A 24868-nucleotide genomic window follows, 5' to 3' on the forward strand; every position below is an offset into this window, starting at 1 on the left:
CCATTTCCAGACAGTGTTGCACATGTTTCCCATCGCGGATGAGTTTGGCTCTGGAACCAGGATCTGGCTGAGTAATGACCTCTCCTCTTTACTTCTTCCAAATGCCTCTCCACGGACGGGAGATTGCATTGTCTCGCATCATCATCATCACATGAGGGGAATTCTCGCTGTTTACCGCACATTTTTGTCACCGGACTGGTGCGGCCGCTTTCTCCGCAACTGCAGGAACTTGCTCACAGCTCGACAACGACAGCTTTTACATCTTCAACGGGGCCTCCACCTCGCTGGATATGAATCGCTTGCACTGCCCTTCAAGGGGATGGACGGGCGCTTTCAATCACGCGCGAATGCTCGGGAAAACACTATCGCCACACAAGTGTCAGCTGTGCCATTTTACAATCATACATTCATGGAGACGGTGAAAACATCTTCAATTTCACGTACATTTTGGGTCCCAGCCAAAAACAAAAAAAACTCAACTGTATTTTATTTTACCAGGTAAGGCTCATTGAGCTATATAGCTCTTTTTCAGAAGCAACCTGGCCACAAATGATAGCTCAACTAAGTGGCTTTTGATGTGGAAATGTATAGCAGCCAAATACTCTAAACGCGTTATGTTGGTTCTAAATGTGGAGGGACAAACCGGAGGACCCGGAGAAAAATCCACACGACCACAGAGAGAGAGAGAGACACGCAAGCTCCAAATATACAGCAGCAGGCATCAGGGTCGGGATCGAATCCACGACCTCCTGTATTATACCAGTCGAGGTAGAACCTGACAGTCACGTGACCCCACACAGAGGTGAGGACACCCTTTGCAAAAAGCAGGTGCCGGGCGCTCGCGTGCGGGTGTGTGGCCGAGCGCTGGCGCAGGCCACCTTCTGTGGGCGCGAGGTCGCTCCCGTCGCCACGGGAGGGTGCGGTCGGAGCGCAGGCCGGCTGGGCGGGGGTGGTCCCGTCCTTGCCTGGTTCACGCTCGGCCTGGTCGGCCGTGTCACCCGCCTGCTTGGCCTTGCTGATCTCCAGGGCCTTGAGGCGCTTGGCGTGCTTCCCGCCCTTGTAATGTGCCGTGGCCTGGCTCTGCGAAGCGGAGGTTGCGCGTGACGGGTAACGCGTTAACGGCGAGACCGGGCGGACAGCGAGGTGTTAAACGTGAATTAATGGCTACGCAGGGAGCACGCCCATGGGAAATGTACAACCCCCACTGACAGTAATGAACGGGCGAGAGTGAAATACAGACCGTTTCGCGAAAACAGCACGATGTGCGTACGAAATCAAGGCGTGTGCCTCCCACCGGCATCTCCCACTAGCGCCGAGAGCTACTCCTACCGGAGTCGTAGGAAAACGGCCACTCGGGCCGTGGTGTTTAAACTCGCTGTGGACTTCCTGAGACAATCGTTATGCGCTCGGGGGAGTTTCCAGGACCCTGTTGATTCTTGGCAGTTTTATTGGCGCCAGCGTCGAGTCTACGGAGTCACCGTACAGAATGCACGAGCGGGTTCGGCCATGGGAAAGGCAGGGAGCATCCCGCCGGCCGGCCGCGGGAGGGAGGGAGCCCAGCGGTGGCAAACTCGTGGCGTTGGCAGCGTCAACACCAAAAAAAAAACGTTGAAAGGGGTCGTAGTGAACATCAAAAGGTGGGGCTCGAGGTAGATGTGGCATTGATGGGCGGATATCACTGCTGTATGTAAGCTGGCAAGTTGGTTCTGGGTACGACTTGTACTTGTGGCTGGCCAGTTGGTTATGGGTAGGGCTGGTACTTGTGGCTGGCCAGTTGGTTATGGGTAGGGCTGGTACTTGTGGCTGGCGAGTTGGTTCTGGGTACGACTGGTACTTGTGGCTGGCGAGTTGGTTCTGGGTAGGGCTGGTACTTGTGGCTGGCCAGTTGGTTATGGGTAGGGCTGGTACTTGTGGCTGGCCAGTTGGTTATGGGTAGGGCTGGTACTTGTGGCTGACGAGTTGGTTCTGGGTACGACTGGTACTTGTGGCTGGCGAGTTGGTTCTGGGTACGACTGGTACTTGTGGCTGGCGAGTTGGTTCTGGGTAGGGCTGGTACTTGTGGCTGGCCAGTTAGTAATGGGTACGACTGGTACTAGCGGTCGGGGTATAGCTAGCACTAATTGATTTGTCCGGTTGTCTACGTACGGTGCGAAAAAAGAAGTCCAGCATACATACGTACAGAAGCTGCTTGGCTAATTGGCTATGGTTATGGGCTAGTGCCAGTGCCAGGCTACTGGCTGGTTGGTTCGGGTTGGCGGGTTGGCTGGTGTGCTCAGCCATCAAACCGCTCGCCTCTCCCCCCCCCACCCCCAAAATTGCGTGGCATGGCCCTTTCAGACTTTTGGCCACTCTTTCGTCTCCGGTGCCCACAAGGACCTCCAGGGGAAATGTGCGTCAATACTTAATTATCCCAAAAGTGGTCCGTCGATACGTCCGTTAGCGCACTTGCGTGCGTCTCCCGACTTCTTCAAGCGGGTGGTCTGATGCTGCCGGTGGGCCATCCGTCAATGCCGGCGCATTAAGGAAAGTGATTAGGGCCTCAGTATTGGACGGCCAGACCCAATGCTGCTGGCCTGGTTCTATTTGCAATCTCTTCTCTGCCCCCACCCACCCCCTACCTCCACCCACCCCGACCACTCACCCCCCGGCTCCTGATCGTGTGGGTTTCGAAGTTTTAATTCCGCCCGTGCAAGCTCGAGAGATGGGACAAGGACACTGGGAGAACGGTGCCACTTGACACCAACGGCGCGCAGCTTCCAAAGGAGCCGTGTCAACTCCTTTGTTTGGAGAATTCAAAAAATCTACAATTTTAATTGAAATTTCCATCTTGCTGCGTGAAAAAAAGCACCGTTATTGTCGAATAATCTCAACTCCAGAGAGAATGCGTGCGCAGATGTCTGCGCGGAGCTTATTCGCACGACGGCATTAGGTTCGCCGAACAAAAAACGTGAAGACCGATCATTATGAATTCGTTCCAGTGATTTGAATTCAAAAGTCGATGGTGTGCAGTGAATGGGTGAGCTTGTGAATCATTTCACCAAGGCCATTACCGGAGCACTTGCGTGGACGTGAACGCAACCAGAATCCGCACTTCTCCGATAGCGCTGTGACGAGCGGACATTTTTTCCCCCCCAGTTTTGCCGGCGGAATATTTAGTGCGATGTCTGATAATCAATGCGGGAATAAAGCCGCATCGACGCCACTTCGCTGTGATAACGTACACTGAGGACGACGTGAATTGGTCTCCTGGGAGCACACAGTCCAGTAAAACAGGACTCCTAAGCAGGACATTTCTGAACCTCGTCTCCCGAATGTCCCCGAAACTCCGATGTCACACGAGATCTAAAACGAGGACGCCTGTGCTGCAGTCATTGTAGACGCAGTCTGCAGTGCCGGAACCACTGGTGTCTTGCTGGACATGCACCCAAAGCACTACGGGCCAGGGTAGCGGTGATGAAGAGACCCTTAAAAGCCCCGTCCTGCTCATGAACGCCACGCGTATGCAGAGCAGATTTACTGTGGCCAATTAAACGGGCCTGGCCGAGCGCAATTACCAGCGCTGAGGAACGAGATGCTGGGGCTTCGCTGGGCGTGAGCATTCGCGCACTAATCCATTTCTATGTATTAATCGCAGTCCCACAGGAAGGCCAGAGGTGATTGGTCAATTGGTTCAATCAGTGGGGGGGGGGTTGCTTATTTATTTACTTGGTGCGTTTTCTTTCACTTGGCAATTTACATCGCAGAATTGCATTCGATGAAACGTGGGACGTTAAGGGGACGCCGCTTACAAAACGCAGCTCGCGAGGGCGCATTAATGGCGCTGGCGCCAGCGGCGGTGGCCGCGTTGTGATGTTTCCTAATTAGAGGCTTATATTTAGATGAGGTCAACGAATACATGGATGAATGCGGGGACACGTGTAGTCGTTTAAGACGGCAACCCCTCCGAATCCCGAGGTCAGAATGTCCCGTTTTAACCCAGTTGTGCCAGCGGTGTTCGAGTCTGAACGAACGCTCGACTGTGACGGAGCTCGACACCGCGGCAGAAGGCAAGTCGGGGGAGGTCGAGTTCATCTGGCATCCCTCGGCGTCGTCTCCCGTGTGTGGCGAGGTGGCACAGGAGTCGCTCGGAGGCCCACCCCCCCCAACCCCCCCCCCCCCACCAAATCGCACGATGGTTACCATCCAACGAAGAGTCGCGTGGCTCCTTATCTGACAGCAGCTGCGCGCAGACGCACGACCATGCAGTTGCACAAGCGCATTGTTACAGACGCGCGGACAAATGCTCGCACAGACTCAGACAAAAGGCAAAGATCCCCCATGAAGTTTTAACAGACTGTTGGGGCAAGTGCTGCTCACGAGCACCGATGAAGACCGGCACGGCACACGAGGGGGTGGGTGGCCACATTTGTTCCCCAAGTGGCGATATTTACACACCGCACCAGGCACCCATTTAAGGCTGAGTCGACCTAGGGGATGCCCAGGACTGGTTCAGATAATTGTCACTGGTGTTGGCCGTGAGCGAGAATGGAACTCGGGTCGCCGAGTTCATAGAGTGGCACACTAACCGCTCCACCACTGCTCCCCGCACATACTCACACAGACATGTGCTCAAAGTTGGCATCGCCTTACAGTGCACGGTAATACACCTAGAGATAGTGAACCACCCTGCATGATGCAGAGGCATCTCGTGGAAACAAGGCTCATGTTTGGGTTAAAAAAATATATATTAGTCCAGATTTGTTGGCAAATCAAAGCGAACATTATCGTGCACATCGTGACGCACCATGAAAAAAAAGAGTAATTCCGAGAATGTGAATGGAATGTAAGCTTCGGTTGATGAGGGTTGAAAAAATAAATAACAACTAAAAATAACATTTTGAATGTCTAATTCCGACCTGGTGACCCGAAGCACGTGTTTTATGTAATGTAAGGGGCTTGTTAGGTAACCCGGCTTCTGCGATTCTTGTGAAGAGAACAGTGGATGGTGGCCCGTGTGTTGTGCGAACACGGCTCCAAGACACGGCAAACTCTTAATTACTCTGAAACTCGCCAATGTTTCTGAAAGGCCGCGTGCTCACTTTTCATCATTTCATGAAAAGTGTGTTTAAATATTAAATTGCCATTTACCATTACTACATGTCAAACAGTTACATAATTTCGCTGAACCGAAAAAAAAGTGCACGCCAACCTACACACCACGCACGCAAGCCATCCCCGGCGGGGGATTTAATACAATTAACTCCTGAATTGAATATCAAATGTTACCAACGCTGTCTTTTCATTTGTGAAGAGCAAAGCGAGCACCGGTTGGCCTCCCGCTGCCACCAACGCAAACACTCCACGTCAACGGTACAAAGATGTCGCCCCCCCCCCCCCGACTGTCGCTCAGCTTCAACTCCGCATTCACGGTTCATTCATTTGTACCCTGGTCATGCGCATGGGCGCCACGGTGGCGAGATGTGAACTCCCTCGTCTGGTATACAGGAGGTTGTGTACTCGGATTGCGAATGTTGTGGATTTGCTCTCCAACACACCGGTGTGCTGTACTAGTAACGAATTGGCCACGTTCTGTTTACGTGACAAACCTTACTAGTTGGCTGTGTCAGGTGCTGGCAGGTTTGACGGCACATTTATATTTACGCGATTCAACTCAAAAAAACTATGTTATGGAGGAGGTTGTGGGTTCGATCCTGACCCTGATACCTGTATATTTGGAATGTGTTTGTCTCTCACGTGGATTTTTTTTCTCCGGGTCGTCCGGGTTTCCCTCCACATTTAGAAACACGCGTTTAGAGTATTTGGCTGCTAAAGATTCCCACGTGAAAAGCCGTTTCGTTGAGCTATCATTTGTGATAGCAAGGTCGCTTCTGAAAAGGGAGCGCTATAGCTCAGTGAGTGGGCCTTACTTGGTAAAATAAACATAGTTATAGGTTATTGATCAATTTTAGCATCAAATCATGCGCACTATCTGATGCTGGGATCACGTACGAGTCAATCGAGGATTTGTCCCGATTCGGGGGTCATGACTTGGGGTCAGAGGTCGGTTGTTTTTTTACTCATTTGAACCGTCTCATCGGATCTCATCGGTATAATCCCGCAGCGTTTCTGTGCGCGTTGTGGCCCACACGCGTGTGGCGTGCCTGCCGTGGCAGGTTGCGGGTTTGTTGTCCGGGTATGCAAAGCGTGCCGAGTGTATTGTGGCCGGGCAGACCGGTGTCACGTGGCTGTGGAGTGGGTGGTGTGGCCGCACTTGGGCCATGTGGCCAACCGAGTTGTGGCCGGTTTGTAGCTCGTGTGCCGTGGGCACCTCTCCCTCACGTGGGAGTGGACACGCGCATGCGAGGTGAGAGCCGTGCCGGAGAGGTGAATCGCATTTTGCTCCGAGGCCGTTGAGCGCGATTTCCCGGGTACACGCGCCTTTGACCCGTGTCCCCGCCGATCAATGTCAGGCCAGAACTAAATGCTTGCGAGCGTCACGACAGCGTCAAAACCCGGTGCCTCAATCTGCTCCGTTGCTGGCCAAATCGAAAGAGCACACTCGTTAATTATTCACGTAAAAAACACGTCTCGCCGTCTCGGGAGAGGGTTTGGTTGTGGTACGTCGAGAGAGGCCACATGGGGGAAGCGAGCGCCGATGGCGACCTCCCTCCCTACCTTCCTCCCTTTGCGGGCGACGCAGGCCGCCGTCCTGACGAAGGCTCGTGGATAATGACGGGGCCGGGCAGGACGATCCATTACTTCGCCCGTGTACCCGGTGGGAGTTCGCCACAATGAATTGTGCACACACCTGGCCGCATTGCGCGCACGCTCTGGGATGAAAACCACATCGCTATTAACGATCGTTAAAAATCCTTATCCATTAGGGGTCCACCGCAGGAATCTCAAACATGTATAGAGCGTCTGTGCTAGGGGCTAGGGGGGCTGGGGAGACGCGCTTTGCGCGGGCGACTGTTTGGTTTTGAGAGTTGCGACGACGCGGGGATCGCTCCGGGGTGTTTGTGGATCGTGTGCGTTTAGCGGTGCCCGGGAGAATGGGTGGTCTTTGAAGAAACAATCTGCACACGGAGAGATATTTTTGTAGGGCAGACGCCGACAGGCGTAGACTTGCATGGGTACGAGTCTCTCCCCGCTCGCGTTGGCACAAAGGAAACATTTCTTACGGTTGATGGGATTGTCTGCGCTCATCACAACATCGTGGGTGTTGTTCACACGGCAGTCGCCGGCGCACCCAAACAACTTCCTGTGCAGAGCACCCAGAAAACTCATCATATCAATTTAATAATTTAACTGTAACGTTGGGCGAGGGTTTCCACCCCTACTTCTCCACACATGACCATTCTGCCTCCATTTTGATTTGGTGTTTAAGTTTTCTGGGTGTTGTTCTTGGCACTGCTGCAGCTCGGCTAACTGAAAGGGCTACAGTGCTCAAAATAGCGCCAAATGGACGTTGAGACGTCTCTGGTAATTAAGGCGACATTTGCGGTGTATTGCAAGTGTGTGGGCGGCTATTTTTTGTTTAATAGTACGCAAGGGATGAAACGTTCTCGGGATTTTACTCGCATCTATTTATGGTAACCAAGGACATTGGTGGCTTCAGGAGAAAATGGTTAAAAGGGAATTATGACAATGAAGGCAATTCAATATGGAGTCCCTAAGAGCGATCGTGAAGCCGGGCGATTGGCTCACCTTGGTAGATCTCAAGGACACATATCTGCATGTTTCCATGGACGTAAGAAAAAACACTGAGGAGCACTCTATGTATGTATGTTGAACTTCTTTTGCACCGTACGTAGCCAACTACTTGATTACTGTGACATCGTGTATAAATCAGCCCCAAGTACTGTACTGAAGAAGCTTGACTCAATGTATCACTCGGCCTTAAGATTTGCATTGAACTGCCCATATAGGACTCATCGCTGTGATCTCTACATTGGGTCAAACTTAACATCTATCAATGTTCGACGGCTTGTGCATCAGATCTTATTTATTCATGATGTACTTACAAAAAAATCCGCAGATTACATGCTGGATCTCCTCTCTGTTTCAAAGAACAAATTTGACCTAAGGTCTACACTCATTTACCGGCTTCATATTCCCTATTGCCGTACAAATACTGGAGGAAGGGCCTTTGCTATTGATGCCCCCAGGGTCTGGAATGCTATTGCCAATAAACTGCAACTTGAATCACTACCTATGAGATCTTCACTCAAAACTGCTCTAGAGGAGTTGTACACCCCTAGCTGCCACTGCAATTTAGTGGCCTAAAATACAATGTTTCACTACGGATGATTGCTGCAAAGTATGATCTGTGTTTTGATTTAGTGTGCTGATCTTTAAGGTGCATTGAAAAATGTTGATACTCCGACATGCTCCTACTGTTGTGGAGTGACTCATGCAGCCAGCTATGGCTGCAGAGTTTGGTAGTACATGTTGTTTACGTCGTTTATTGTGAAAATTCGGTCACAGTTCCTATGATCACTGTTTCATTGCTTTTATGGCTTTATTTTGGTAACTTTCGAAAAGTTTTTGGTTTGGCCATGTTTGTTTGTTGTAGTACAGAGTTAGACTGATGGCCTAAATCTAAGTTGTCTTGTGGTTGTTGTTGTTTGACTTGCACCCCACTGGGATTTTTGCACACAGTGTTGGTGTACGGTGCTTTTCCTACAATATTTTTCTGTCTTTTCTTGGATTTTCTGTTTGCACATAGTCACTATAAGATGTATTCACACGGCGACGTGGCATGCCGAATCGTACACGGTCCTGGCCGTGCGAGCCGTCGGAGCGCGCCACCAAACGTGAGGCCTGCAGAGCCCCTTAATCCTCGTGGAGTGAAATGCAAGCGGTGCTGGTGTTGGCACAAAAGTTACCATTGACCAAGTTGGGGGGGGTTTGGGGACTAATCTCTCAGCCCCATGAAGCGAGTGGCCCATCCCAGGTTGGCCGATGCCTAATCCCAGGGGTCTTGTTCATGTTTTAGTTTTTTGTTTGTTGCGGTTACACCCGATTCAAGAGCCGAATGGCTCACAGGGCTATACCTAATAAATGAACTTGAACTGTGCTAATAGGAGGTGCGGGGGGAGGACAACAACCTGACTGATCAACACTGTGCAAGGGGGGGGGGGGTGTTCACGAAAAGTTTAATCACTGGAGGGCAGTGTTCGGCAGGTTGCCGGAGACGGGTGGCGGGGGGCATGTGAGACTGTTCCTAGTGACCTGCGGCTACAAGGCAGCCACGGTGGAGGTGGCTCCATGGGCCCGGTTGGGAGGCTTGCCCTGGGGGAGTGGGCACGCGAGTGCCAGTAAGTGACACGCAGGTGTGGACACCCGACGGTGGACTGGTTTCCCTCTGAGGAGAACGCCAAGACGACCGTGTGCTTGCGTCCAGGTTTTTGGCAACGGGAGGCCATCGTGATGGACGCAATGTTAGTGAGCGGGACAGTTGAGGCATGTGTTCTCGCCTTCCCCCCCCCTCGTTCCAAAGATTTTGATTTTGGAAAAGGTCAGCAGGGAAGGAGCAGAGGTGATTTTTTTGACCACGCCGAATTGGCTCAGGACGAAGTAGATCTCTGACCTCTTGGCCATGACGGTGGGAGAAGCCTAGCAGCTCCTGTTGAGAGCAGACCTGCTCAGCCAAAGGGGTGCGTGGTGTTAAGGCCTGGCACTGAACTTGATGGCCTGGTGATTGAGAGGGCCTAATTTAGTGGGTGGGGTCTATATGTTGAAGTTCAGGATCGACTAAAGTCAAAGATGGGGGGGGGGGCTAGATATAGACAGTGTATAACTCTCCTTGGAGGTGTTTCCGAGTGCGGTGTGAGGAGGACCTCGATCCGGCAGAATGCCGGGTGGCAGGCGTGGGAGGGATTCCAGAGGGGTCTTTGTCTGGCAGCCCTGAAGGTCAGGGCATCGGCCAATTCAGCTCTTTACGAGAAGGTCAGGGAAGCCAGGTTGGGACGAAAGATCATGTCCAGGCTCTAGGACCATGACGCAGGAGAGGTCGCCAGCGTGGCCTGGGGTTGTTCACTGGAGCCTGCGTTGAGAGTTGAATACGCTCGGTGGTCCTCCCTTAGAACTCCTCGCTGCTTGCATGGTCAGGTTCTAAACTCTGAATACGTTTTTTTCACGGCAGCAATAACGTCTGCCGGGAAGGTGAGCGAGACCGCACGCTGTCGTGGCAGAGCCCCCTCCACGGTGCTGGCAAAGGAACGAGCAGCGCTGAGGACGTCGCCGCGCTTTGTGCCCCACGGTTCTCTCACAATTCTGCGTCAATAGGAAGATACATTCTCCCGTCGTTCCGCTCGCAAACCGTTGAGGCCACGGGCCGAGGACAAACGTTGCATGGATTTGACCCCGAGTGGGCTCTCTCTTCCTTTACTTGACTCACTCCCAAGGAGTGGGGGTTCGAGCAGATTTGCATGCTCTGATTCCAGAATAAGAGGGGGGAGGATGTGCCATCCTGCGATGCGCTCTCATCCACAAGGCTGTCCTTGAGGCTTGCGAAGCAAAGGGGAACACAGGGAGGTATCATCCTCATTCGACCCGAGCAATCTGCAGTTGCGTAGGCTAAGAGGGCAAGGTCCTATGAAAACTGGCCTTCACGAAAGTAGAAAGCCCTGTTTTGATTCAACACAGGCAGACCTCGCTTAGCGGGCTAGATGCGTTTCTGGGGAAGTGAGCACTAATCGAATCGGCGCTAAACAGGGTCATGATATCATTGTCTACATGGGGATGCGTTCCTGACAGCCTTATTTCTTTCGTATGAGCAATATATGGGGACTTTATTGGGGTATCGGTAATAGCGCTAATGATTATACAGGTGGTAAACATTATTTCATAAATAAAACTAATAGTTTATTATGACATCAGTGTTATCTGCTGTACTCACGAGGTTGGAGGAGCCACTGCTCTCTCCATCCTGGTCTTAGCGATGCCTCCAGTGACAATGTCTGTGCTGAGGTTCCTTTTAGTTCGAGCCTGAAGCTCGAACCTGGTCCCGTGAGTCACCACCTGGCTAAACGCACTGTACTTGTAGTTACATCAGAAGAAGACACATAAACAAAAAACATTGTTGCGACCACGAATCGTGATCATCTACTCGCGGGGGGCGGGGACTGATTGGCTCACAGCGTACGTCACTCATTGTCAGAGCGGACGATGGTGGGCGGGTGCGGGTCCTTTGCTGCGCGTTGTCACTCGGAAGTGCTTTATATACATTTTGATTGCATTTTTTTCATACACAAATTCTCCGCGACAAAGAGTGCTATGACGAATCAGCATTCTATGGGGTCGCACTAAGCAAGGTCTGCCTGTACAGCCTTAGGATTTTGAAACACAAGCCAAAACAATCATCTATACAATCCTCACCACTTATTGCTAAAAACCTGGCAGGACCCTCCTGAAAAAGAGTCTTGAGACTCGGATGAGGCTTTCCTAAGTGAACAAGCGTAGCAATAATGCCTCGAGCGGAGGTGCACGGGGGTTGCTTGTGTCAGAAGTAGCGGTGCGCCTGGGAACGTAGCAAGTGGGGTGGAGGGGGGGGGAAAGGGGCTGTCGCTCCGAGACCTTTGGGGCCCGCGCGAGCCGCCCTCACCTCGGAGTTGAAACGGAGCTGGCACACGTTGCACGAGATGACGTGGCGCTTGCGCGGCGGGAGATGCAGGTGGAAGGGTGCGAGCAGTGCCTTCTGCATGGGGTCCATCTGCGGGTGGGGGGAGAGAGGGTGGGGGGAGAGAGTGTGGGGGGAGAGAGGGTGGGGGGGAGAGAGGGTGGGGGAGAGAGGGTGGGGGGAGAGAGGGTGGGGGGAGAGAGGGTGGGGGGAGAGAGGGTGGGGGGTGAGGGGCCGGGAGACGTGGTCACCTTCGCATCCGATCTGCACCGGGGGAGCAAGGGCCATTCCAGGAATGGATCTTCAGGGTTCTTTGCCTAGGCCTGGTGGCCTTGGCAGGATCGGCAAAAAGAAGGAGAGCTGACGGTCGGCCTGCGGCTAGCTATTGCCACTGTTGCTCGCACGGCTGCCGATGTGTAAACCCTTTTTTTTTTTTTACCGCGTACAAGTTTTCTAAGCAACGCACAAAAAAACCCACGTGTATTATACATAATATATATTTACAACCTTGTGTAAAGTGTTAGAAGTTGCTTGGAAAACTGGTACGCGGTAAAAAAAAAGGAGTTTACAAATCGGTAGGGGATGACAAGAGATGTGTGAAAGTTGCCATCGCAGAGGCCCGGTGGCCCGCGTGCGTCATCACCCGGCGCTCTCCCGCCCGCCCCGTGCCAGCGTACTTCCTCACCCCGCCGAGCCACTGCCCGGACACCACAGTGCCAACCCGCAAATGCCGCCGGCATTGTCGTCGTGGCGTACACCAAGCAGGCGCCGCGGGCCCTCGTGGCGTCTCCGCCCTCTCACGTTCGCGAGTCTCACTGATCGTTCGTGACAGCCGTCTGCAAGTCGTGCGCCATGGGAGGATGGCACGTGAATTATATATACACACACGGCCCATGACACCACGATATATTAATTATTTGCCGCATAAATATATAACCGCGCATTAGCATTACAAAAAAAAAGGGATCATGGCAAGTAGAAAAAAAGTGTGCGTCCCTGACGAAGATTCATGTCTGTGTTTTTAACCTTTTGTACGGAGAATATTTTGGCTAAATGCTCTGCAAAGTATCAATAATAAATATAATGTAATCCACTGGGCGGATTGTTATCTCTGCTGTTTTGTGTGGGATCTCCCCGGGGTGCTGCGGGCAACATAATCAGCAGACGAGAGAGGCACATTAGCATTGTTTAACTGATGGCAACATCAGCGAGCAATTAAGGCCGTATGCTAATGCAGCACAAGCGCCACGCAGGTGATTGCACCTGGTAATTAGGGCACGCAAAGTCAGCGACTAGATTCTGAGGCGCGCCTGCAATCCAAGCCCTCCTCCGGTTGCTCCCGGTCGGCGGGTGCAGGGCCCATCCCAGCATCCCCCTCGTGCCGTCCCTACTGCAATCACTTGTTTTTATTTTATTTTGTTGTACAGCGGTGGCTTGTGTAGTTATGCACGCAGGACGCAGCTCCTCGAGAGCCGAGTGATCGAATGCCGGGCGTATTGAACCGTGTGTCCGGGAGTGTCAGTGTTTCCAGAAGATTCTGACAGCTGAACATTCACACAGGCAGGGAGGGGGGGGGCTTGCCCCCCAACTGCCTGCGTGGTCTCTACTTCTCCGTGTCGGTGGCTTCCTGCCTCGTGTGGTGGTGCCTCAGTTGGCTCTGCTCTGGGGAGGGGGTCACTTATGAACGACTTCATGCGCGCCGTGCAGGCAATCTAGAAACTGCCGTTTCTTCCCCCCCCTTTCTCCCGGTTTTCCGGCTAATGTGACCCCCCTGGGGTAATCGCATTCCAGTTTTCTGGAGTTGTGCCAATGTAAATTAGTCCATCCCCCCAACATATAAATGGCACGTGGTGGGTTTAGTAAACTACGCAGCGCCGTGCGTGATATACACCAACGATGTTAATGTTGCAAAGAGTTCAGGTTGGGTTCGGAGTAGAAAAATTAACATTCAGGCGTGCTTTTTTGTCATGTGCGGTTCCCAGGGATTTGTGTAAAATTAAATTCGTTAAATATTGTTCCCGCAGAGAACACAAACGCCCCCTCCCCCACCATGACCTATCTCGGTATGACCTACAACGCACCGTTACAAGAGGACAGCGAGCCCAGGCAATGATATTGGTGACCTCAGAATAAATCTATACCGTGTGCATATATAGAGAGGAAAAAGAGAGCGAGAATAAAGCTGGAATTTGTTAATCTCACAAAAAAAGAAGAGCGTGTCTTTAATATTTCAAAATGAGTACCTTAATTTTTAATTGCATTAATTATTAATGGAAAATTAAACGGGCAGAGAGAGAGACACACACACAACACATCCTGCATTGATTCCACATTCATCACACGCTCATCAATAAAACATCCAGCAAGACGAATTTATGTATCCGGCCGCAGCTACCGCACACAGCTCTCGACCTTTTTAAATTACAGAAAAGCGTGCAATGTGCGAGAAAATTCTTACGGCATCATCCCCTGTACGCTCAACTCTCCGCGGATCCCAACACTGCACAGACATACATTTCGACAGCAAAGATGCTGAACTCGTGTAATCTGCGTGTTATGTAACCACGGGGTTTATGAAAACTGGGTCATATTGCAGCAAAGCGTTACTTGTTCCTCCGTTTTAAAACCTCGGGGTGAGCTACTGCTCGATTGCTCGGTGTGTGGAGCTGTGGAGAAAGAGTAGGGGGGGGGGGTCTGCTGGAGCCTGGAGACAGGGGATGGAGTGATGGCACTGGGTAGGGCCAGGTGGACTTAGAGCACGGGTGGGGCTGGGTATTGTAACGTTCTTACTCGCCCCTACCGGCCATCTGTGAAAAAAGAGTTGAATAGCTCGTCGGATTCCTCCTGCAGAGATTCTGATTCTGAAGGGTGGACTAGGGAGTGTGGAGCATGCGCGTCGCGTGGAGTGACAGGAAGAGTGGAGCTTATGGAAGGGTGGAGCGAGGGAGCCGGGTGGAGCGAGCGAGGGGGTGGATGCAGCGAGGGGATGGTTGGAGCGAGGGAGCCGGGTGGAGCGAGCGAGGGGGTGGATGCAGCGAGGGGATGGTTGGAGCGAGGGAGCCGGGTGGAGCGAGCGAGGGGGTGGATGCAGCGAGGGGATGGTTGGAGCGAGGGAGCCGGGTGGAGCGAGCGAGGGGGTGGATGCAGCGAGGGGATGGTTGGAGCGAGGGAGCCGGGTGGAGCGAGGGGGGGGGGAGCAACGGATGAACCCCCCGTTTTATTTAAAGCGTAATCGTTCCCCGACGCTTCTTGCGAATAATTTTTTGAGGATTTTAATTAGCGCGAGACGCTACTTCTCCTCTGCGGCTTAGGTGCAGTGGGCAGAGAGGCAGTTGCGGACAGAGCTGCACTGGATGGTGATTACATTTTAAATTTGCGGTGACACGGCCACTGCTTTGCCAAAATCAACTTCCGGTCACAGGACTGCAATGATATTCGCGTGCTTTTCAAGCAAACTGTGCCAATCGGAGGAGACCGTGAGCTCATTCTGTTGGCGAGGTGCCCTGGAATGCTTTAAGATGAATTCTGGATCGTGTAGTGGTAATCATCTCTAAACTGCTTAACAATGCAAAGCCCATTATACAACGGTAATTCTCCGTGTTAGGTGACTCGTTAAATATGTGTGTGTGTAATTCCCCATTTTGTCTCTCTGTGGCGCCCGCAACTGCGCACGCTGCGAGTTCTCCTCACCGCTACCCGCACGTCCGTCTGTTGTAGCGCGGAACGCATCCGCGCTTCCAAACGATAAGGGAAGAGGCGAAAACTTTTGAACGCAACGGCGTCTAAATATAGGCCGTGCCTCGCGGGCCAGAAGCCAAGAAGCGGCTCCTGACGTCTCCTCGCCACGCTCACGGTGCCCGGAATCGACGGTCCTTCTCGAGATGTCCGCTTGCAGCGATTCGCGTGCAAAGTAACGTGGAAAAATACACGGACGTGACAAAGACACGGAGTGTGCATCAAACCGGAGGTAACTGCAGCGGCCGCCGGGAAGGGCAGCAGAGCCCTGCAAATCCCCGCTGGCGACGTGACAGACTGGCAGCGCTGGCAGTGTGCTCTGCAGCGCTTGGCAGCAGTGGTGCGCTAATTAATTAGAGCTGGGGAGAGGCAGCCCATATGCTGAGAGCAGACCAGAGGGCAGGGGCACACGGCAGAGGGCAGGCCCCGAGGGCAGCCTGGTGCCCACCAAACTGTCTATGTTCCTGGGCTCATGGTGGTTGATGTTCCACGTGGGTTCTGATTGCAATTTCAAGTTGCCTGTGGATGTCGGTGGGCAGGATCTCACCTGCGGGTGCAAGAGAACTGGGATTTGAGGAATGGCTTGGGAAACGAGACTGCTCTGAGGGCAAGTGAGCCGGACAGTCGAGGCTGTGGGCATGAGTTGTCAGGGTTTGTGGGGTCAGAGATGGAGGGGTTTGGGGGTTGGCGGGGTTGGCGGGGTTGGCGGGGTTGTGGTTGGGAGGCGTTGGTGTGGTGGGATTGTGGAGTTAAGTTTGGCAGGGTTGGGGCCGGTGTGGTCAGTTTGTGTGCTCAGGGTGGACGGGGTCAGGGTTCGTGCTGAGGCTGTGGGGCCGAGCTGAAGGGTGACGATTTTGCTGCTGATGCTGCTGCCACTTCTTTCATCCTTGTGAGGGGGGCGATCACAGCACGCGCTTCAGTCCGACATTAAACAAGTTTCATTCATAACGCTGCGTTCACCGTAAAGCGTGTTAATCTGTCATCGACATGGCGACAGGCAAAACGAAAGCCTTGTGAACTCGCCAAGGAAAATTGGTTTGAGACGGTCTCCTGGTTAGACCACCACTCCAAAACAGGGAACATTTTGCGTTCGCGCACAACGTTGAAACGTGCAACAAAGCTCCGTATGAATGCTGGCATCTGGAGTTCTCTTGAAAAGAATGCCCTTTCAGTTTAACGGGACTCGCTTTGACACTTCCATTCCAATCTCTCCCTCTCCCGTCACGTCTCTTCTCGTGCCATACTTCTGAGCGCAGGGAAGCTCCTTTGTGAGGAACGTGTCATCTTACGCTTACGTAATTACGCATATTTCACATTTTTGGGAACTTACTGCCGGTGATAATCTTGAGTTTTGTAAATGCGGCTGCTATTTCACGATGATGGGATTACTTGGCTGGCTCCGATCTATCTCGCAAACACTTTGTTGCTACGCTTATTATTAAATAAGTTCGACGTACGTACAAACAATATAATTCGATATTTTTTTTTCTTCCAACAAACTGTGGGTATATTTGCAATGTGGACGAGCCACGTTGATCCGCGGCAAGCTGGCGGTTTGGCCATGGCGCGATCGCGCTCCGAGCGGGCGTCAACGCAGGGCTCCGCTGGGCAGCGCCCACTGTGCACGGGGACCTGGTGCCCGCTGCTCGCTGCTGGCCCTGCTAAGCCGCTCGGCTGTGCGTGGTGGTGGGGTGAGGTGGGGTGGGGGGGAACTGGAGCTACTCTTAAGAGCGTGCGGATTGAGCTGTGGGGACAGGCTGCTCTCACGGCCCAGTTTTAATAAGATCTTCGAGTGTAAACACGGAGCGCACATCCTGCCCACGGAGCGATGGCGATGCGCGCTGCATTGAGATGGGAGCGAGGGGGGGGGGGGGCGCGGGAGAGCCACCAGGGGGCCGGCGGCACGTGCCAGGCCCTCCCGTCTACCCGCCTGAGCCGCTGCCGCGTCCGAGAACGGCAGCGCTCGCCTTTAACGAGGTGGAAGTGTCACAACTGCAGAGCGGAAGTTGACTGAGGTTCGCAGTGCCTGACCCGCATGCGGTAATGGCCCTGGAGGCCGCCGTGTTTGGCTGAATGTGCCGCGAGTTTAGATTTCCATTTGTGAATCGGTTAAGAGTTTTTATTTTTTTCTGATTTGAGAGCTGCTAGATTAAATCCTGTCAAGCGAAGGGTTACGAGGCCGCGGTAGCACATTCTGCAGGAGTTAGGGCCTGTGCTGTTGAGGCTCCCCAGGTGAGAGGCTCCATAATGGGCTTTTTCATGGCTTATAGTGGCTGAGGCCCTCCATCCTCGCCGCGGCACGCCGGGGCGAAGTCGACGCTCTCCGCTGACGCGCGCAGCCTCGTGCCGGCCTCAGAGCAGTAACTTTGAGGTTTTCCATTATTTACACTGCAGCTGTGGCCTGCCCCTGGCCAAATGGAGCAGTTTATTTGTCCAAGTGTTATTACGCGTCATTTCTGCGTCTGGAAATCAATGCGTTACGACCGCCGACGACGCTTCGTGCTGCCAATAGATTGTGACCCCGCCCGACCCTGCGCCATCGTAGCACCAAGCGCAACCACCAACATCCTACCACTGTCCCAGACAAGACCCGATTGCCAGTCAGAATCCATCACAACCTCGACAAAAAACCCATAATGGCCCAGACTGAATCCCATCTCCATATTAGATGGAATCACATAATCTCAAACCGAACCCAAAACTCCTCATCCCAACCCATTCACAACCTCAACCAAACCCATTACATCCCATACTGACTCAATCACGGCCTTAAGTTTTTATTAACTTGTTAAATTTAAATGTTAAATGTTCATAAAAATGACAAATAATAAGTCAATGAAGAAACGAATTTAGCAAGTGCTCTGTAACAACAAGAAAACTATGTAGCTGAATGCACCAGGGTACGAATTGCCATAAACGTACTGCATGCTGTCAGCTGGCTGACTCTGCGGGAGCCTCTCACACACAACAGATTCGCGCTTTTCTCACAAGATTAAAAAAACACCCGTGATTAAGATGTCGCTGCTGGAACTCTGAAACTTTCCATAATCCCAACACGAACCGGATCCGCGGTCACAAGCGCAGCGATGTTCCCTCGCAGTGTCACACACGGCTGGCTCACCACGGCGCGCCTCCTCAATTATTTACGGTGGCTCAGACACGCTGTGCCTGCCAGGGAGTGGAGTGGCAACAAGCGGGGTGGGTGATCAGGCGTGCGAGCGGGTGGGTGATCGGTCATGAGAGAGGGTGGGTGATCGGGTGTGCAAGCGGGTGGGTGATCGGGCGTGCTAGTGGGCAAGTGATTGGGCGGGCAATTTATCAGGTGTGCGACCAGGTGGGTGGTCAGGCGTGCGAGCGGGCGGGTGATCGGGCGGGCAAACAGCCGATCTGGTGGGCGAGCGGGCGGGTGATCAGTGAGACAACCGGGCGGGTGATCGCACGTGCGGGCGAGTGGGTGATCTGGTAGGTAGCGGGCGGATGAGGGGCTATCGAGTGGGCGAGCAGGCGCGTGATCGCACATACGGGCGAGCGGGTGGGTGATTGGGTGGGCGAGTGGGCGGGTGATTGGGTGGGCGAGCTGGCGGGTGATCGGGTGGGGGCGAGCGAGTGGGCGGATGACCGGGTGGGCGGGCAGGTGGTTGGGTGGGCGGGTAGGTGATCGGGCGAGCGAGCGGTAGGACCCTGAAATCTGTATTGGGGCTCGCCCACCATCCCAGAGAAAGCTTAAACCGCGCACACGGGGTCAGGTGTCAGCGTAGACGAGCGAGTAGATGGTATGTGACAATGAATGCGATCCGGGCTCGTTTGGATATCGTTCGGGGCATCACCCAGCATTGTGTCGCACACCGGCGACGGCTGCAGCCATGCGGACGGTGAAACCAGACGGGGAGAAGACGGAGTGTGGTGACGAGCGGCGGCTTCTCCGTGCGCAGCTCCCAGTTTGCTCGTAAACTTAAAGCCGGAATTGTGCCGGGTGGACAAACGGACCTGACATCGCTTCATCCCACAGCATCGATAGATGACTTATTGCGGCGAGCAATGCCAAGCTTCACATTAAATCCGGGGAATGTTTTTTCTTCTTTGCGCGTTAATGCGCGTGGGATTGTCGTGCTCTGCAATCCCACTTCTGAGCAAGTCGCAATGTTGAGATTTCCGTAAAATAATTTAATCTTGCATAGAGTGATAGCTAGTCAATGAGGCTTTCCAAACAATGGATTATCTAGTGTCTGGAAAACTTTATTTCATTAAAATGTTCTTTACTTAATTTATTAAATAAATGTTGACTTACAGTAAGTTAAGCCATGCAATGGGTTTTATAAAAGGATTTTAATGATTAAAGTTTAGTTGTTTTTTTCCAAGGCCCCCAAAAAGTGTAAAATGTAAGAAATCTCCGATTAAACGGTTTGCGATTTATTTATTCTTTGGGCCAGATTGTCGTGGAGGTACAACGCCAATTTCTGACAAAACCCTGCACCACCCACCGACAGAGCCAAGCAAATAAAAATTGCCACATGTGCAACGTTTTGACAATCTACGTAAAGTTGTCAAAATGTTGCTTGCTTTTGAACATTCCAAGTGTTGCTGAAATAACCACATTAAGTGGAATATTTGCGCAACGTGACGGAGGATTATGGCTAAAACTATGGCATTGTACCCACACGACGACCTCACCCCGAAAGAAAACTAACCATGAATCCCAATCTTGGTCATGAAAGCTTCGATGTGAAACGTTTTAGTCCAAAAGCTGAGGGCCTCACTTTCATCCAATCCCAAGCTGGGTATCACATCTCCTATTCATTCAGCTCCACTGATACAACAAACACGAAACTACAGCAACTTTACGGTGACCACTCTTTTAAAAAGCTTCATTGCAAGTGTCCATGCGACCACTGGAACATACTTAATATGGGAGTGTACATTATAAATATCACTGGAAAATGTTGAGAGGGCAGAGGGGAGCATGCTGGGATGATGGTGGACGTGAGCCTCTGGCCCAGACCAGGTCCCACTCGAGGCGAGAGGCCTTGTTTATCGGTCGCCACGCTCGTGTCACCCGAGACGGGCGGTTCTCTTCCCCATCACCCCCAACCCCCCGAGGAGTGGAAACCTCAACCCGCACTCGAGTGCAGGTGGCCGCGCTGCTGTGATTTTCCAGAGCGGACCTTTGGATCCATTACCCAGGCTAGAAATAATCCTTTCCCCTTTGTCAGAGGAGGCCATTGCCCCAGAGCCAAGACCCGTGGCTCAAAGGGAATCTCGGTTGTTCTGTGGAGCCTCTCGAGTCCCAGCCAGGTCCACGTAGCCGAGGCTGGGAGCGTAATGAACCCTGACCTGCGGCTGTTTTCACCGCAGCTGAGGATGGCCCACAGTACAAGGAGCACGAGAGTGGCTCGCGCAGCAAATAATAATGATGGTCGCGTCGGCCAGTCCCCTGTCGTTCTGCACAGGGGACGGTGCCACCCTAGGACGAGGGCAGTAGTGCCCCCCCCCCCGCTTGCTAACGTACGGCTGCTGTGCTCAAAACAGCACGCACGGTCGATGATCGACGCACGGCGAGACGCCCGACGCCACGGGCTGCTACAGCCCGTGGTGGAGTCGCGGTGGGAGGGAGACCGGCGTTGAGACGCCACGTATGTACTTTGAACTTCTTACGCACGATATGTAGCTGACCGTGCTTAATCGGAGGTGCGGTGGGAAGGACCACAGACACTCGTTGTGTCTCGCTCGACTGCCCGCCCGACCCGACCGCGCAGGCCCATTTTGGCGCCGTAACCACTTGTAAAAATCAAGGAGCATTCACCATGAATGTGGCCCTCTGTGTTTGTAAGCCGCACGGGTGTTTTGCCTTTTCCTCAAACGCCCAGCTCCGAGGGTGGCCGGGCCGCTCGCCGTGACCCTGGCAGCGGTGCTCACTCATCAACATCCGGCACACGGATCGCAGGCATAAATAAAACACTCGAGCGCACCTTGGAAACTAATTATGTAAATCGGGTGTTTCTGCGGTACAGTACATCAATTGGGTCGTTATGAACACCGTGTGAAATTAGTCACTATCGTGGTTTATGGAGGATGTCGTGTTAGCGCAAGCTGCGCTATAAATACGTGTGCCGCCCTGCGACGATGCAGTGTAACTAAGGGGAAGTGCATTTTCAATGACAGGAAGTAACAAAGTGTTAATTTCATACAGAGGGCTTTTATAAGGCTTCAGTGAATTGCATAAAGGAGTTTTTTTTTTATATCGTGGAAACAATGAACCAAACAAGTTGCCGGTGTGGGCAACTTGTCCGCCGTTCTTCTCAACAATTAGCGCTCGTCTTCAGCCCCCACAGGGCTCGCTCGCTCTCTCTCTCTCTCGCTTTCTGTTACAAAGGGAGGCACTGCCCATTTCTCTCACAATGTCAATGTCGCGGCTGGGTCTGGGATGAGCCCGATTCGTTTGGCAGCCGAGGCGGCGGCGACATCTCCTTGAGAGCGGCGCTTAGAAGTGGGTGCGCAGCTTTCGAGTGTGCAGGCGGTATAACTGCACCAGGAGGGGGGCCCAGGCACCGGGCCACGAGGAGAAGAGGAAAACTGTGGTGGGGCCCAAGGCCAACCACAATTCATGCCCGCTAGCTTAGAAGGCAGAGATGAAATTCGGCACAAACCAGAAATCCTGCACGTGTTCTAGCCCCAGTGACCTTCGGACGGGGAACACCAAATTTAGGCGCTTGCAAAAATGCCTCACTCTGGACGCTTCTGAAAGGCCCGGTCCTGGGCCGGCTCCCTCCGCCCGCGGAGCACCGGGAGAGGCGGGGCACACGGTTTCCCCTCCGCGGCACGCCGCCACACAAGCAGGTGCGTGTTTGGCGTCGACGTTGGCGTCGGAATGGGAAGTGACGGCCATCTCGGGGGGTGGGTGGGGGGGGGTAATTCGTCAACACGCCGCGCGCTTCGCACCGCTGAACAATAGCGCCTCGGCCGCGCTTCCCACGGCCGCGTTTCTCGCCGCCGCAGCGGAAAGAGAGAGGGAGCGCGCTCATGAACGCGATACGAACGTGGGGGCCTCACTCTCCTGCCAGCAATGGCCCCACACGCGCACACACGCACACACACGCACACGCGCACACACGCACACACGCACACGCGCACACACGCTCGCCGAGCCGGGGCTTGCTTCGCATCCGAGTGAAATGCGATGAGCGCGCCGCGTTGGAAAACCATTGTTTCTCCGCGCCGCGATCCCCACGGCGGGCGAATGCCAGATGCGCCTGCATTTTTATGCAAGAAAACTGCTTAGCGGCAGAGTTATCTGGCACGCAGGATATGAAATCTGAGACAAGCGCACGTAGGGAAATGGCGCAATTTCTGTAATGCAATTTGGCAAGAACATTCCGCGTCATCTGCTTCACTTGGAGGAGTCCTTCAAACCGCTTTGTTTATTTTTAGCCTTTCTTTCCACATTACCGTCCACTGCGCGGTGGTGTTCATTCGTTCGCCGGGCGTATAAGCGATCGCTGAGGTGTGGTGTCATCAACGGCACTGCCCCTGCCGACCTTACGGCCTCGATTTAGCAAAAACACACACGATGCACTGTACTGCGTTAAGCTTCGCACAGTTTTTTTACGTGGGGTTTTTTTTTTTACGTGGGCCATAAATGTTTACTACACCTTCTAGGGACCACTCCTGGTAAATTTCCACTCGTATTTTTTTTTATTTTCTTTGGGACAAGGACCTGGCAATGGTTGCGCACGCTCACGCGGAGCGTGAGAAAAGACCTTCCTCGTCCGTGCAGAGACTCGCTCCGCGAGACTCGCGGTCGACGCTCCGCGTAGGACGGCGGACGTGAAAACTCAAAACTCGGGGTCATAACCACACTTTAAAAATAGATGAGGCACACTTTTAAAGCTTCGGCTTCCTGACGGGGCTGGCGAAAGGGTGAAGTGAGAGATGTGTCGCCAGGCTCCCCACCCCACCAACCCCGTGAGCCACGGCGAGCGGTCGCCAAAAAACACCTGGGAAAAAACGCCGCAAATGTTTTGCGGCCGGAAAGCAAAATCCCTACGGGACCGAGCGGGACGATGACACAACCGACATGACAGGTGCCTCCGTCCGCCGCCCCGCTGGACATCACCGCCCCCGCCAGCTGAAACAAGCGTTTCAAGATCAGTGGCGGCCACCCCCGATTACGGAAAAAAGACAGCCTCCGGCCATTGCGGGGAAGAGGCCCTGTGTGCGTGTGTTGTGGCGTGTGGACCTGGCACTGAGCGCGGCGCGCACACGCAGGCCCTGGCGCAAGGCGCCCGGCGACGGAGTGTGGGCATAAATAATGCGGTGGCATTTCATTTGCGGGCGCGCCAAGCCGTAATCAACAAAGCTCAATAAACGCTGTGATTAAGTTGTGGCCTTATTAAATAATTTTTTATTCAGTAAATGATCAAGCTTTAGTGAAATACCCCCTAGGACATTAAAAGATTACAAGCTGTACAAGTCGGTCCATGAAGGTGGGGGGGGGGGGGGCCTGTGTGCACGTGGTCGCAAGTGGGTACCATGACGATGACGGCACCCCACACGTGACCTATACGAGTTTCTCAATGCAGCGCAAATATATTCCGTGTTGTACAAGGTGTGGAGCAGTGGGACAGTGGTTAAGTCACTGCCATGGTTAACAGCAGTGGGAGGCTGATTCTGAACTAGTTCTGGGCCCCCCTCTCTCTGCCAACCCGCATTGACCAGCGTGGTGAAGTATGTACGCATGTACAGCGAGGGAAAAAAGTATTTGATCCCCTGCTGATTTTGTACGTTTGCCCACTGACAAAGAGTGAGAGACAGAATAACAACAAAAAAATCTAGAAAAACGCATGTCAAAAATGTTATAAATTGATTTGCATTTTAATTAGGGAAATAAGTATTTGACCCCTCTGCAAAACATGACTTAGTACTTGGTGGCAAAACCCTTGTTGGCGATCACAGAGGTCAGACGTTTCTTGTAGTTGGCCACCAGGTTTGCACACATCTCAGGAGGGATTTTGTCCCACTTCTCTTTGCAGATCTTCTCCAAGTCATTAAGGTTTCGAGGCTGACGTTTGGCAACTCGAACCTTCAGCTCCCTCCACAGATTTTCTATGGGATTAAGGTCTGGAGACTGGCTAGGCCACTCCAGGAACTTAATGTGCTTCTTCTTGAGCCACTCCTTTGTTGCCTTGGCTGTGTGTTTTGGGTCATTGTCATGCTGGAATACCCATCCACGACCCATTTTCAATGCCCTGGCTGAGGGAAGGAGGTTCTCACCCAAGATTTGACAGTACATGGCCCCGTCCATCGTTCCTTTGATGCGGTGAAGTTGTCCTGTCCCCTTAGCAGAAAAACACCCCCAAAGCATAATGTTTTTACCTCCATGTTTGACGGTGGGGATGGTGTTCTTGGGGTCATAGGCAGCATTCCTCCTCCTCCAAACACGGCGAGTTGAGTTGATGCCAAAGAGCTCCATTTTGGTCTCATCTGACTACAACACTTTCACCCAGTTGTCCTCTGAATCATTCAGATGTTCATTGG

General features: G+C 53.0%; 1 protein-coding gene across 1 annotated transcript in view; it reads right to left on the bottom strand.

Annotated features, from left to right (window-relative positions):
- LOC144943594 (zinc finger protein 385D-like) overlaps positions 1-24868 on the bottom strand; it is a 132553-nt gene that overhangs the window by 11801 nt on the left and 95884 nt on the right. Inside the window, exons 3-4 of the mRNA XM_078871198.1 lie at positions 11588-11695; positions 879-1080 (exon numbers count right to left, since the gene is read on the bottom strand). Coding sequence (XP_078727324.1) covers positions 879-1080; positions 11588-11695 — 310 coding nt within the window. The remainder of the gene's footprint in view (positions 1-878; positions 1081-11587; positions 11696-24868) is intronic.

The sequence above is a fragment of the Lampetra fluviatilis genome, chromosome 31 (genome assembly GCF_964198595.1).
Source record: "Lampetra fluviatilis chromosome 31, kcLamFluv1.1, whole genome shotgun sequence".
Taxonomy (NCBI): domain Eukaryota; kingdom Metazoa; phylum Chordata; class Hyperoartia; order Petromyzontiformes; family Petromyzontidae; genus Lampetra; species Lampetra fluviatilis.